Source organism: Sylvia atricapilla, chromosome 24 (genome assembly GCF_009819655.1).
Source record: "Sylvia atricapilla isolate bSylAtr1 chromosome 24, bSylAtr1.pri, whole genome shotgun sequence".
In the NCBI taxonomy this organism is placed as follows: Eukaryota; Metazoa; Chordata; class Aves; order Passeriformes; family Sylviidae; genus Sylvia; species Sylvia atricapilla.
This window is the reverse complement of record NC_089163.1, coordinates 3,777,015-3,792,051: the sequence shown is the minus strand read 5'-3', so window position 1 is coordinate 3,792,051 and position 15,037 is coordinate 3,777,015. Positions and strand designations below refer to the sequence as shown.

At 48.8% G+C, this 15,037-nt stretch overlaps 1 protein-coding gene across 1 annotated transcript; it reads left to right on the top strand.

The window, feature by feature from the left end:
* The first annotated feature begins 317 nt into the window (after nucleotides 1-317).
* Nucleotides 318-14,942, top strand: INPP5B (inositol polyphosphate-5-phosphatase B). Its single transcript, XM_066335269.1, has 23 exons — nucleotides 318-435; nucleotides 780-859; nucleotides 1,254-1,351; nucleotides 1,720-1,749; nucleotides 2,213-2,323; nucleotides 4,890-4,977; nucleotides 5,843-5,848; nucleotides 5,920-6,090; nucleotides 6,805-6,906; nucleotides 7,287-7,401; nucleotides 7,982-8,098; nucleotides 8,400-8,587; nucleotides 9,535-9,646; nucleotides 9,799-9,908; nucleotides 10,766-10,901; nucleotides 11,397-11,507; nucleotides 12,125-12,287; nucleotides 12,446-12,681; nucleotides 12,872-12,985; nucleotides 13,343-13,427; nucleotides 13,759-13,886; nucleotides 14,126-14,237; nucleotides 14,493-14,942. The coding sequence occupies exons 1-23, from the start codon at nucleotides 379-381 to the stop codon at nucleotides 14,615-14,617; spliced, it is 2,595 nt and encodes an 864-aa protein (XP_066191366.1). The 5' UTR covers nucleotides 318-378; the 3' UTR covers nucleotides 14,618-14,942.
* The last annotated feature ends 95 nt before the right edge of the window (nucleotides 14,943-15,037 follow it).

Here is a 15,037-nt window from a genome sequence, read left to right as displayed (position 1 = left end):
AAAAACCTACCAAAACAAAAACCGAAAAAATAATTCAAGTGGCTAACGAAAATAAAAGCATCTGGCGATTTTCTGTGGAAATCCTCCTTTCCCATGTGTGCCGGCCCGAGAGGTTCCCCCTCTCAGTCTCCCTTTCCTTCCGGGAGGGGCCAGCCGGGGACGCGGCGTTCGGGCCGTGCCGAGCCTCCCCCGTCCTTCGCATCCCTCCGGGCAGTGTCCGCTCGGCCGCCGGCCCACACCGCTGCCAGCGCCGGTTCCTGCCGCGGCCCCGTTATTTCCGGAGCGCAGCGATAACGGAGCCGCGGCCGAGCAGCATCGCCTTGCTCCGGAGAGCCTCCGGCCCCGGGGAGCGCCGTCCGCCGAGCCGCCGGGGCCGACATGGACCAGTCGGTGGCCATCCAGGAGAGCCTAGAGAGGGGGGCGACCTGCCGGATCGTATCCTTTCATCGGCCGCGGTGCCGCGGTGCAGCTCGGGGCTGTCCCTGTCGTTCCCTCCGGGCTGTCCCCGTGTCCCCTGCGGGTTGTTCCCGCTGTTCCCTCCCGCTGTCCCCGTCCCTCCCTCGGGCTGTCCCCGTGTCCCCTGCGGGTTGTTTCCGCCGCTCCATCCCGATGTCCCCGTGTCCCCTGCGGGTTGTTTCCCCCGCTCCATCCCGCTGTCCCCGCCGCTCCGTCCCCGCTCGCTCCCTCCGGTTTGTCGCGGCCGATCCCCCCCTCACCGATCCCCGCTCCGTCCCCGCTCTTTGCCGCTCGTCCCAGCGTTCCTTGACCCGCAGCCGCAGGCCGTGCAGGGCCTCCTGGCCTCGGGGCAGAGTGTGGAGAGCCGGCTGCTGGGCCTGGTGGAGTGCCGCGGGCAGCACGCGTGGGTGCCGTGCCGGAGCGCGGGGCGGGCAGGGAGAGCGCCCGAGAGAACTCTGCGGGTCGCTCAGGAGCCTCGGCAGCCGCCTGAGAGCCCCCTCCCACCCCACGGGCTTCCCAGCAGGGTGCAGCCCCTTAGGGCAGCAGTTTGGAGGCATGGTGCCTGGATGGTGTGGGTGGGCAGTGAGGAGCCCCAGGCCCAGGAGCTGCTCTGCTCTGCCAGGGATGTGAACGCTTTATCTAAGGGATGGGGTGAGCACTCGGCTGAGGAGCTCTATGGGATTTGCATGAGGCTGTGCTGGCAGGTGCTGCTGGGCGGGATGGGGTCTGTGCTTGTCTGTGTGCAGACAGGCCAGAACTGAGGAGCCTTTGCCTGCACGTCTGCTCTGTGCTTGCAGGATCTATGTGTACACTCACCGGCGGATGGCCATCACAGCTGAGGACGTGTGGCTGGAGAGGGTGATCCCCATCACGGATGAGTTTGCAGTGGAAGAAGGTACTGACACACTGTGCTTGTTCCAAAGAATGGGATTGAAGGGGTTTGGAGTCCATATTCTGCTGTTCTGCTTCCTGAAATTTGCTATCTATTCTGCCTTCACATTTTTGCAACAGTTTGTTATCCTTGGTGAAACTTGTGCATCACATGGCATCTCTGGCCGGGCTGTGTGAGGACCAGAGTACCTACATGGTCCCACCAGGCCCCAGCCACAGCCCCTGCCCAGCAGATTTTGTCCTGCCTGCCTCTGTTCCTGCAGGGAACATTTGGAGTTTGGAGAAGTTGCCAAGCTCACTAATCTCAAATTATCAGCGTGGTCTGCAAATCTGTTGCTTAGCTTACAACTGAACTTTGTCTTACTTTTGCAGTTGTACTCGACAATGACCTTCATGTCATCGGTGAGTTCTGTGGTTGCTTTGGTGGCTGCATTACAGATGCTCTGGGCTCTGTGCCAGCTGCATGCAGTGGGGCAGCAGTGGGGTGTTCTGGGCTGACTGGGGAGGAGTTGTGCCCTGTGGCTCCCGGGGCAGTTGCCATGCTGCTGGTCATTGTTAGCTGCTGCTAATGAGCACTGCCAGCCTCTTTAAACCAAGGGAACTAATTTTTCCATATGTTTTTAAACTGCTGCTGGAAGATCAATTATTATCCCCGAACAAGCAGACTAAAAATTTTTATAAACTAAAATTAGAGTTTTATATTTTAAGTGGCATTCTCACATAAAATTTCGGAAAGCAAGGTGGCATGAAGGCACGGGACAAAGGCTGGGTGCATGTGCACACCCGCTGTAGAGCAGAGAAACGCTCAGTTTGCGGAGGCGTTGTCAGCACGACCCTCAGGAGCTCTTTCTCCCCGTGTCCTCAGGCTCGGACGTGACCGTCCAGATGGGCTCGGCAGACGATCGGCTGACAGTGCAGCTGCCTTTCGGCTCCCAGACGCGCACCTTCCTGCAGGAGGTCAGCAGGCGCAGCGCAGGTACGAGCTCACGCGTGCGGATGTGACGGTGCCCCTTCGCCCGTGGCCGGGCAGGTGCCGCCCGCGGAGGAGCAGCGGCGGCCTCTCCGTGCTGAAACTCTGTCAGCGCTGCCGTGAGTGGCGATTCCCCACGGCCGGGCAGCTCGGCGGCCGTGGCCGGTGTTCCGGGGGCGGAGGCGGGCGCTCGGTGCCCGGGGAGGCCGAAGGGGCGCGGCTGCCGGGGGCGGGTCGCTGCGGCGGGGCGGGCGCTGCGGCCGGGGCGGCGTCGGGCCGAGCTGCGGCGATGTCCGCGGGCGGCCGGTCCCGCCGAGGTGAGCGCGGGGAGCCGCCGGGGTGGGTCTGTCCGGGGAGGCGAGGCCGGGGAAGGGAAGCGGAGGGCAGCTCCCGGAGCTCCGCGGTGCGGCCCGGGGCAGAGAGGCGGAGGGGCAGCTCCCGGAGCTTCGGAGCCGCTCCGCCGCGGGCAGCGGGCGCCGAGCTGCCGCCGGCTCCGGTGGGTTTGTGGCCCGGTGCCCGGCCCGGGTGGGCTCCGCCGCGCTCTTCCGGCGCCTCCTCCGCCGCTCCCTGTGCTCGCTGGTGTTTCCCGCTTTGCGGAGTGCACGTGTGAGAAGGTTCAGAGCTAAATAAATCCCTGGAAGTCAGCGTGCGGTTCAAAAACTGGATGTTGGCATTTTGCTTGTAGTTGCATGAAGGATAATTTAATTCTCCCCTTTGGAGTCTGAGTATGAATACTGTTTTGTACCGTAATGGCAACTGCACATTTTTAACGTTAATGCTTTTATTACTGCTTGACTCTCATTTAACTGCAAATCCTGTGCAATGAGACCTCCTGTAATATCTGCATGTTGCTCTGTATTTTTGTGCTCAGTTCAATTATTGAGCAAGGTCATTATTCCACTTCGGAGTGCTGCCATGTAGATCCCTCTGACTACAGAAATCTGGGGCTAGATATAAATTTACCGAAGGAAACAGCCCTTTTCCAAAGCTAATCTCTTTCTTAGGAGAATCCTCCCTAAAGCTGCTTTCTGCCCATGAGGTTAGAATGCAAGGTGTGATGCATTGATCTTTGGATCAGGCAGTGGCTGTGTCAGCAGCAGGCTCACACATCTTTCCATTCTGCAGTAATGCCTTCTGCAGACTGCCGAGTGGCATGGACCCACGTAGGTAATAAAGCCTGGGAATCTGCTCTTTTCTTGGCACAAAAGTAACCATTGTCCATTGAGGTGAAGGTTCAGCTTGGTTCCTGTCACTCACTCTCAAGGGATGTTGCATGGTTTTTATTAATAGGGAGAGCTTGCAGAGGCCCAAGGAGTAGTAACTGAGTTCTCAAAGCCAATGGAGAAATTGTTGTGTCCCAGGTGCCACACTTCCCAGTGCATCTCTGTGTGCTCCTGGTCAATTCTGCCTCACTGGAGCTGTGTGATCTGCAGTGAGGTTTCAGTCATGTGCTCTTCTGTGTCCCAGCTCTGATAAATCCTCTTACACAGTCTATTCTCAGAAGGCTCTTGGGCAGAAGAGGTTTTCCAGGCTGAGAATTTGGCCACTTCTTGTCATCTGGTTTGTATCCTGAGGGCCTGAGTGAACTACTGCAAGGTCTATTTCTGTTTTGTGCTCTTGTTCTGGAGAATGTTCTGTGACACCCAGTAACATCTTACTTTTTTCTGGGTTGTGTTGACTGGAGGAGAAGCTCAGCTGAATGCCCAGAACCCAACAGTCCTAACAATTTCTACATCATCATTAGCTTTGTGTGCTGAGGAGCATGATTTTAAGATTGCTGGTTTTGCACCTTAAACACAGAGATGAATCCTCTTGTTTAACTGTTGTTTTGCAACTTGTAGGAGCAGAATATTGTAACTGAAAGGAAATGCTGAAAGACTGGTCAGATTTTGCTAAGGTAGTGTGATGTGTTTAGTGTCCTGTGTTTTAACACAGTGTTTAACTCCTGTGGTTAGTTTCATGTGAGTGATAGCAGCTCTGTTACTGTTTTAGGAGTGTGCAGTTTGCACTGAGGCAGATGTTTCTGCTGAGGTTCAGTGCCTCCATGGTGTGACTCTTCATGGCCCTCAGGGTGTCGTGGCATCTGTGCCTTGCTGGGTATTTACAGATAGGTAGAAACCCTTTAAATGATACCGTGGGGTTTGTTTGCTTTCCCTCTTTCCCCCTTTCTTTGTACTTCCTGTCTAGCTTCAGAAAGGAAAAATCTATTAACATAAATTTTTCAGATTCCTGGGGTAAAGCCCTGGATTTTGTGCTGCTAAATCCTGCTTCAGCTTAGCTGTAAAGGAGAGCCAGCAGCAAGTGCTGGAGGACAGTGGTTCTGCTGCTCTCTGTGGCTCCTGTCATTTCTTCCTCTGCAGGGGAAGCTGCCTCATCACAGGACAGTTGGGTCAGAGTAAGCTAAATCTGTCAGATAGTTGAAAGAGAGACTGTGGGGGACTTTGTCTTTTCACACAAATCTAAATTATTTTCTGCCCACAGATTTTTGCCGGTGTTTACATAAGCATGTTGATAAATTGAAGAACACTTTGTGTCTAAAGTGAAACTTTTTGTTGGATTTTTTTTTTTCCAGAAGCGGTTGGCTCTGAAGGTGTCAAACAAAATGGAAAAAAAGCAGCAGTCAGTCAGAGCTGCAGCCACAACAGCAGTGATAGAAACAGGTCAGTGCTCAGAGGTGGGAGGTCTAGAGCAAAAGCTGGCAACTTTTTGAGATGAGGCTCTGCAACTTTTTGAAATGAGGTTCTAGTTAAGAGAGAAAAAAATTCAGCATAAGCATGCTGTCAAAACATTAGTTGAAATTTTATTCCACTCCCTCAGAGACGATCCTTCCAGTCCCCTGTTTGGGCATATTTTGGCTGTTTAGTGGGACAGGACCTGCTAGCATTGTTTATTTTGAATTCAGAGAGCTTTGGCTTAGAGCCACCATGTCTCATAGATACACTCTTAAAATGTTACAGTTTCATTTTGCAGTTCCCAGGACTTTGTGGACCCTGATGCAAATCATTCCGAGTCTGTCTGTGTGCTGTCCTTGGCACTGGTATGCAGGTTGCTGACCTTAAATTTGTACCATCCCATTGCTGCTGGGAGTTCCCAAGCTGGGGCATTATTCCTTTGCAAAAGGAGATTGCAGAGGCAGGAGACAGAAAGTAAAACCACCTCTGCCTCCACGCACTCGGGGCAGATCTGGAAGGTTTCCACCAGAAGGTTTCCTAAACAAACACAGTTCTTCATTCTCTGGCTGAGGTCAGAAGGGCTGAGCAGATGCAGAGGGAGATGAGGTTTCCCTCTCCTTGCTCCAGTAAGCAGGGAAGATGTACAGGTTTTGTGTCATTTTCCAGGTGTGAGTAAGGCCTGCTCTGCATCAACAGGCTGCACCAGGATGGTGAAAACCATTTGTTATTTTAGTTGGTTGAACTGATCTTGTCTGGAGATCTCAAGCTTGCTAAGAAATGCTTTTCTCAGTTTTCTTGGCTTATCCCAAAAGTTATCTGTCTTTAGTGAACAGACAGAAAAATGTGAATTAAGGCCTCGGTGGCAGAAATATCCTAGCCAGGGTTTGGGGGTAGCCTGGGCTTCATCTGCTGTTTTGCTTTTATTTTCAGGCAAAACAAACTCAAGCCTGAAGTGAGAACTGAACAGGTTCGAGCCTCCCGTGTCATGGCTTCCAACAAGGCCTCCATGTTATCAGAACCAAAGTTTGGACTCAGAGATACTATTGTTAAATCTCAGCTTGCACAAATGGAGGACTCCTACACAGACATCCAGAGCTACAGGTAATCATCATTCCTGAGGCCAACTTACTTCTGTGGGTGTTAACTTGGCATAGACTGTTGGAATAACTCATCTGTTATTTCATCCTGTGTCCCCACAAACAAGAAATTCTGTAGAAAAGTATGATCCATACTTTCCAGAGCAGTTTTCTTTCCATGTTTAGGCATGAGCAGAGCAGAATTTCATTCATGTCTCTATCAAGATTTGCCTTTGGAAATGGCCTTTGGGAAATCACTTTTTTTCTGTGTTTATTTTAGACAGTGTCTGGAAATGCATCAACTCTGTGCACTCCAGCCTTCTCCCTCTCCATTTCCATTCACTGCTTATCCATGTAGTTGTTCCAATAAACCCATAAGAAGGACTTGGAGTGAAATATGTAATTAGGACCAAAACTTTACTGTGTTTGAAATCGTTTTATGCATTTCATCCTGTGAATCTATCATTTCAAACTGCTACTGCACAGCCACAGCCTTATTTTTTTTTCTTTGACACTTTGTGTATAACAGTGTGTCCTTCTGTAAAAATGTGTCTGTAAAGGTGCAGTTAAATAATTTTAGGGATTTAAAGATGTAGTTAAATCATTTTAGGGATTCAAACTTTCTTAATTTTCCCTGGCAACATGTTAGTTATATGGGACATTATTTCCCTGGCTAACAGCAGTGCTGTTTCCTGGGCTCTGCAGTTTGCAGCTCTGGGATTTGTCCCTGTCTTTGCAGGGTTTTTGTGGGGACATACAACGTGAACGGTCAGTCACCCACAGAGAGCCTCCAGCCTTGGCTGAGGTGTGATGCTGAACCTCCAGACATTTACTGCGTGGGGTGAGTGTCTGTCCCTGCCCCATCCTCACCAACCTGGGCTGTGCTGGGGGATCTGTCACCCAGAGGAGCTGAGCCAGGACACCACAGGAATGTTGGCACTGCTGGTGTGCATTGCACAGCCCCGGGGTGGGTGTGTCCGCAGCCGGTCAGGGTTGTTGGTCTGGTAGGGTTTGGTTTGTTACAAAATCCTTAATGCCACTTGATGGAATAATGACAGTGGTTTAGCTTCACATTTAACCTACATCTACAATCACCATAACTGAATTTGAGTTTTCAGTTATAAATTTAGTGAGTAAAAGCTGATTTAGTTCTTTCCCAGAGAAGGGGTTGGAGAGTTATAAACAAGTGCATGCATCCATGGGTTCCTTCCTCTAACACAGTTTCCAGGAGCTTGATCTGACTAAAGAAGCCTTCTTTTTCAATGACACACCGAAGGAAGAAGAATGGTTTAAAGCTGTAACTGATAGTCTTCACCCAGATGCCAAATATGCAAAGGTAAATGTGGCTTTTGGGGAGCTTTGAGTGTGGAATCGTTTTCCACTTGGCTCTCTTTTCCCTTTGCTTTCTCTTGTTCTCAATGGCTGTGTCCTCAGAGGCTGTGCAGTGTTTCTGTACAGGGTGCTGAGGCAGGGGCAGGATGGGAAACAGAGCCAGCCTTCCCCACTTAAAGGCAGCTCCTGCTGTCTTGGGGAAGGAGAATAGGAAGTTTTGTACCTTCTTCTCATGTCTGCCCACAATGTATGGTGGAATTAAGTGTAAAGGTATTTTGGTAAGAATCCTGCTTATGTTTTAGCTCCTGCTCCATAGGTCTGCTTCATCTCTTGTCTCTGTTGTTGAAGGGAATCTCCTTCCATGAGCTTATGTCTGTGCTGTAGCTCTTGCTTTGGGCTTTAACTTCCTTTACTGATGTTGCTCCCAGCTCCTTCCTGGGCTGTGCTGCTGGGGGCCTGTGCACTGTGAGGCACTGGATGATCCTGAAACTTCCTTTTTGGTGACCCACGTTGTGGACGGATACACCTTCTCTCAGCAAACCTCTTCCATGACAGCATTGAATGGAGCAGGGTGTGTTTTTCAGGTGAAGCTTGTGCGGCTGGTGGGGATCATGCTCCTGTTGTATGTGAAGGCTGAACTTGCTTTGAACATCTCCGAGGTGGAAGTTGAGACTGTGGGAACTGGAATCATGGGGAGGATGGTAAGAATGGCAACAGTGCATGGGAAGGGATGAGATTTGGAAGAGCCTTCCTCCTTGGTTATATGGTTATTCTCCAGCTAAGGGCTGTGGCTGCCTCTGGAAGCAGATAGTCCCATCCCCATGCACTGTGAGAGGGAACTGCCAGGTGTTCACCAGTGTTCAAATAATCACTAATTAGGATTTTCAGCCTATTCCTTCCTCCAGAATTCAACAGTCTCAAAAATCTTCCGGCTTGTCCACTGCTAGTAACTCATCTGCAGTGTAGAAGCTTCTGACCAATGTTTTTGTCTTTCTCTTTCAGGGTAACAAAGGTGGTGTTGCCATCAGGTTTAAATTCCACAACACCAGCGTGTGCATTGTGAATTCTCACCTGGCAGCTCACACGGAGGAATACGAGCGGAGGAACCAGGACTTCAAAGACATCTGCTCTCGGATGCAGTTCTGCCAGTCGGATCCAAATCTGCCCCCTCTCACTATTGGCAAACATGAGTATGTTCCCATCTGGCTGGGGGGGTCATGGCATGTGCAAGGGAGCACTCTGTGAATGTGCTGGGGGTGAGGAGGGGGCTCAGTGGCATAAACGTCAGCTGGAGGGGGCAGAAAAGCTTTCCCTGGTTTGGACAGGGCTCAGCCACACAGTTCTGACAGGTCACTTGTCACCTTTCTGCCACTCTTCACCTTAAGGGTGGAAAATCTCTATTACTGCAGCGAACTCAACAATTTGAGGAGAGCCCTCTACTGTTTGAATATCTGATTCTCATGTTTTGGTTGTTTGGTTTTGCTATATTACTACTGATTTATGGGTTTTCATTGATCCATCAGTGAAGAGAGTTATAGCACTCAAAGGCTCTTCACTCAGCAGAGGTTTTTCTCTGAAACTCAATTTTGCTTGTAACAATTTTTGGCCTGAATGATGAATAGAACAAACACCTGAATAATTTAACAATACATTCTGCAAATCCTGTGAGTTTGGCAAAGGCCAATCAAGATAATCTTTTTTTCAAAGGTAAATAGATAATTACAAAGTCTTGGCCTGTCATAGCCAGCAGTCTCATTCTAACTCTAATTATAATTTGAGCTGTCATCTCCATAATGGTAAAGACTGGTTTTGGAGACCTATAGGGAAGAAAAACTCACTGGGGCCAGAATAAGCACTAACTTCCCCAGCTGTGGAATTCAGTCACTGTGGAACAATAACAGCACCAGTCATTAAGGGATAGTGACAAACATGCAGAACAGTGATTAATAATGGCAAAAATAGAAAAGGTAGCTTCTCTTTTTAGTTTTCACTGTTGTTATTCCTGGTTAGAGCAGCTCATCAGAGGGGTTGTGATGGGGAGAGCCCCGGAGCTGCAGAGTGGAGCTGCTGTCCATGGCTGGCTGCACTCTGGGGCAGCTTCATGCCCCTGCACATTCTGGTGTATGTTCTCTTTCAGTGTGATCCTTTGGTTGGGGGACCTCAACTATCGTCTGGAGGAACTGGATGTGGCAAAAGTGAAGCAGCTTGTAGAGGAGAAAGCATTTCTAGAGCTTTGCCAGTATGACCAGGTACTGATGTCCCACCTGCCAGCAGGTGCTGAGGGTACAAACCCCACAAACTCTTTGGCCTTTTCTGTGCTCAGTGTCTCCCTTTTACACCTTATGGAAGTTGTGCTTGGGATTATCTAAAATTAAAGTTTTCATCTTTTCTTCTTTTGTAGCTGAAGAGGCAAATGAAGGCAAATGCAGCCTTTGAAGGCTTCACAGAGGGAGAGATCTCTTTCCAGCCAACATACAAGTATGATGCTGGCTGTGATGACTGGGACACAAGGTATGGTGATTGTCTCAGATGTGATGCTACAAATAGCTGATGTTATCATTGAAGGAAGTAAAAACAAGGCTAAAAAATAATGCAGGTCTAATGGCTGTAAATAGGAACAGTTCTGAGATTATTTCTGATTCTTTCCCTTTGCTCCAAAATTCACCTCCTGTTTATATCTATTTGCATTGTTTTTTCTCCCATAGCAAATTGACAGATGCTCCTAATATTTTTTCCCAATAATGATCTTATTAGGTTTCCTCTTAGAGGTGTACAAAGTTAATGAATCCTTTTAGCGTATTTAATTCTTTTTTGTCTGGTTTGTTGGTTTTTTCCCCAAGTAAAATTTTTAGGATCTCATTTTTGCTAATCTCTCCTGTACCTGCTCAGTGAGACCAACCAGGGTTGACATGGAGTCAACTGTTCTGTTCTTCAAAAGCCTGTGAGGACCATCCTTCTTGTAATGCTCTTTACACAGAGCAGCTTCTCTAGTCGCAGCAAACCAGGAACTTCAGCTGCAAATGCAGAAATTATATCTCTGCAGCTGATATAATTCAGTGAAAATAATAATGCAAACTTTAAATGTAGAGCCTGAGTTTTTGTTTTTCATGGCTCTCATGGTCAAATATACCTGAGTATTTCTTTGTGTGTTAATTGCATCTTGCACCTTTGAATAAGTAGAAAGTAAAGCATGAGCTAGAAATACCTTGTAGCAGACACTCAAACATTTTATATTTACACGAAGAAACTGTTAAAAATCCCACTTTGATAGAGCATGATCTCCAGGCCATGGCAGGAAGCCCTGATCTCTGTGTTGTTACTGCATCTGCACTGTGCCTGGAAATGGTGATTTTTCCCCTGTGTTTTAGTGAGAAGTGTCGTGTTCCAGCGTGGTGTGATCGGATACTCTGGAAGGGCCAGAACATTGCCCAGCTGAGCTATCGCAGCCACATGGCTCTGAAGCTCAGTGACCACAAGCCAGTGAGCTCTGTGTTTGATATTGGGGTAGGTATGTCAGTGCTGGATGGAGTAACTCTGCTCACCTCATCCCCTGGGTGCTGGTTTCTGTCTCCTGCTTTTATGGCATCTGCAGAGAACAATGGCTTGAAAGGAGGGTTGGATCAGATATGGAGATGGGATTGTTGATCACAGTAAGCAAGGGTTGTGTAAATGATACTGTAGTTAAGCTGGACAAACCTGAATATCTGTCAGTGTTCTTTGGGAACGCAGTAGTGTGTTGCCAATCTTCTTATTTTTTCTGAGGGAAAAAAAAAAAAAGAGATTGATCTAGTACTGACTGAGTGACTCTTGTTAATTATGGCAAGGTTCTTTACTGCTGGATCATGAGAAGATCTTGGAGATCAGTGCTCCAAGCAGCTCTGCCCATTCCCTTGTGTTGTGCTGCCAAAATCAAATTACTTCCCACGTTTCCAGCTGTGTACCAGCAGTCCTGCAAGAGGCACAGTCAATGCTAGCTGGTGCAGTGTGTGTTCCTTTCAGGTGAAGGTTGTGAATGAAGAGCTCTATCGAAAAGCCTTTGAGGAAATTGTCCGCTCCCTGGACAAGCTGGAGAACGCCAACATTCCCTCAGTGACCCTGTCCCGCAGAGAGGTAGGGCATGGTCATGTGCCAGCACTCCCTGAAGGAAATGAGCAACCCTAGACCCCAGCAGGAGAAGATGGATCCTAGACCCTTGGGTCTGCTTCCAAAAAAATAGAATATTTTGACTTCCAGCCGCTCTTTGTTCACAAAGATTCATAGGAATCTTTGTTCCAATTCCATTCACAGTCCAAGGCTGAAACACAGGGTGTGTCATTCCCTGAGGTGGGAAGAGAGAAAGTAAAAAGGTGGTTTGTGACCCTTGCTCTGACTTGTGCTTTCAAACATAAAACGTAAAATTGTAAGGATCTGGAGAAGGTCACAAACTAGCATTTGCTTTGTGTGTTGGGACTATAAAGATAAGCCCAAGAGACATTTGAGGCTACAGCTATCTCATTCTCAATTTTATTGTAGTTATTTGAGGGCAGCATTTGTTTTAAAGGGCCCTCTGATGTAAAGGACTGGCATTCAGAGTAAGCAAGTGTGATCTGATGCAGTCCTGGAAGAGAGGGGAGTGGGAACAAGGGGTTAATCTAGTTGTCTTGCTGCTTAATAATTAAACCACAGGACAGGAATTCCTGCTCAGCAAGGTGGAATGGCTGCTGATGTTGACTGACATTTGTTTCTAGATCCAGTTTAAGGATGTTAAATACATGCAGCTGCAGGTAGAGAGGTTTACAATCCGCAATGGCCAAGTGCCCTGCCAGTTCGAATTTATCACCAAACCAGATGAGGAAACCTACTGCAAGAAGTGGCTGACTGCTAATCCCAGTAAGGGCTTCTTGCTCTCAGGTGAGCTCCTCCTCCTTGTTTGTCTCATGTTAATGAGCTGATATTGTCCCCTTCTGGCTTGGCTGCCTCTACACTCCTGAGAGTGCTGTGCCTGTTTGCAGGCTGTTGGTTTAATACTGGTTGTAACTGAGTCTGAGTTTTTTATCATCTTCTGACAGATGCTGAGATCACAGTTGAGCTGGAGGTGTTTGTTAATAAATCAACAGCTACTCGCCTTAACTCTGGAGAGGAAAAACTTGAAGATATCTTAGTCTTGCATCTTGTCAGAGGGAAGGATTATTTTCTATCTGTAACAGGCAACTATATGCCAAGTTGCTTTGGGTCTCCCATCCACACACTGTGTTACATGAGGGAACCAATCCAGGACATGTCAGCAGAATCCATTCGGAGACTTGTGAGTTAAAGACAAGATTCCCTTCCAAACACACAAGAGCGTTAAAAGTAGATGCTAAGGCCTGTGTGTTTTTATTAAGAAGTCTCAATTCTCAGGTATAAGCTTTGTGAAGTGTTTTTGCCGAGTTGAATCAGGACTTGGCTAGCTACCTTTTGTTTGTCTTCCTCCTGCCCACACTGCCCTCCCTCAGACCCTGATGCCAGTAGACATGAGTGATGATCCTGCCCAAGCTGAAAAGCCTATGGACATCCCAAAAGAGCTGTGGATGATGGTGGATCACTTGAATCGCAACGCTTCTCAGCAGGTTGGCACTGGAAACACAAAATGAGATGTTTGCATTAGGTGAAGTTTTGAAGAAGATACTGGTAACAGCAGTCACTGTGAGCTGGGTGTGTTTGGCCAAAGGCTGTGGGAGATAAGTGGTCCTGGTGCTCCAGGTTGTACTGTTTGGTGCTAGTGACTGTGTGTGTGTCCAGGCATCAGCAGTGTCCTCCTGCACTGCTCTCACTGCAGTGCCACGGCCTTCCTAGAGCTGTTTGTGCTGAGACTTGGGCGATCACCACCAGTTTGGTGGGACTTGCCAGGCACATTATAAGGACATTGTTCTATTTACCCTAAATTCTTCTATTTGCCTTGGACTGACAAAGGGTTGTCTTTGCAGGAGGACCTGTTTCAGCAGCCAGGCCTCAGATCTGAATTTGAGCAAATCCGAGACTGTTTGGACACGGGAATGTATGATACCTTCTGTATCCTTTTGGACCCATGGCCAGGAAGGCTTACTGTGCCAGAGTGCCAAAACAGAGAGGTTTTTAAGTTGCTGTCTCTCCTCCCAGGATCACTGAGCTCTGCATTTCCTCGTGGCTCTGTGTCATCCTCTGCTGAGTCCTGGCGATGTCAGTGAATTACACAAGTGCCTGACTGCTAACAGCACCAGCGTTTGTGCAGGCCAGGGGATTAACCCAAAGCTGTGAGCTCTAGGCAGAGTTCTGGGACACCTAACCAAAAGTTCATTCGTGTTTCAGCAGAAATAGGAGCAGCAGGTCGTGCTGTGCTCTTCCTTAACAGTGTTTGGATCAGTGGGCAGCAACCACTCGGTGGCAGAGGCCCTGCTGCTGTTTTTGGAGAGCCTCCCCGAGCCTGTCATCTGCTGCAGGTTCTACAGCTCCTGCCTGGAGAGTGCCAGCAACTACAGCCTGAGCTGCCAGGTACTGCTGCCTTCCCTGAGGGAGCAGCTCCAGTTCCAGAGGGAGGGGAGGCAAACTGGCCTCTGGTACACCAGCCACCCGGTTTTGCTCTCAGTACCTTAATCCTCTGTTGAATGATCTGGAATTGGTGCTTCTGGGTTATAAATCGCCCTGCAGACAGGGATTTTGGGGGGCAGGTGCAGCTGGGAGGCATTGCTGTGTCTGCAGTATAAATGTTGGTGTTTTTCCCCCTTCCTCAGATTATCTCTGACCTACCGGCGTGCCACAGAAACGTCTTTGAATATCTGATGGCATTTCTGCGAGAGCTACTGAAGAATTCAGGGAAAAACCACTTGGATGTGAATATTCTTGGTAAGGCAAGCAAAATAACCCTCTGTTCAGAGGGGCTGCACAGTTAGGGCAACAAAACACTTCATACCCGAGTGCACCTTGTGCTGCCTTGAACCTTTTGTTCTAAGTGAAGAGTCCATAGAAAAGCAGGAGTTTGGGAGAGGGAGCCAAAAATCATCATGTTTGTCCTGCTTATCCCAAAGCTAGGCACTGTTCCCCGAGGCTGGTGGCGTGGCCCTGGGTGTGCTGCTCTCACCGTGTGGCTTTTCCCTGCAGCCAGCGTCTTTGGTGGCTTGTTGCTCCGACCTCCTCCTGGACATCCCACGCCTGAGATAGCCGAGAAGAGGAAAGCTCAGCACTTCATCCACCAGTTCCTCGTGAGAGAAGATGATTTACCGTGAACATCAGATGCAGTGAATCTGATTTTTAGACATTGAATTACTGTAAAAATATTTTTGTACAATATACCGGCGCGCTTTTTTTTTTGTTGTTGTTTTGCTTTGTTTTATATCACGGTATTTTATACAATCTGTTGCTTTTGAAGGCAGAGATCAGGCGGGTTGACACCTGATTATGCTGTAAAGCACCTAAAAGTTTCCCAATAAGCTGTACGTAGACAAGATAAAAAAAAATAAGAGAACTGATATTCACACTGTATTTTATTTTAACTTGTTGAAACGAGAGTTTTTAAGTCCCTGCTATTTAAATAAAACGATCTGGAGCTGTTTGGCGGCTTGCGCGCGGTGTCGCTGAGGGCCCTGAGGGGCGCACGGCCGCGCGGGGGCGCTGTCCTCCGCTATCCCGTCAGCCCCCGCGGCGGG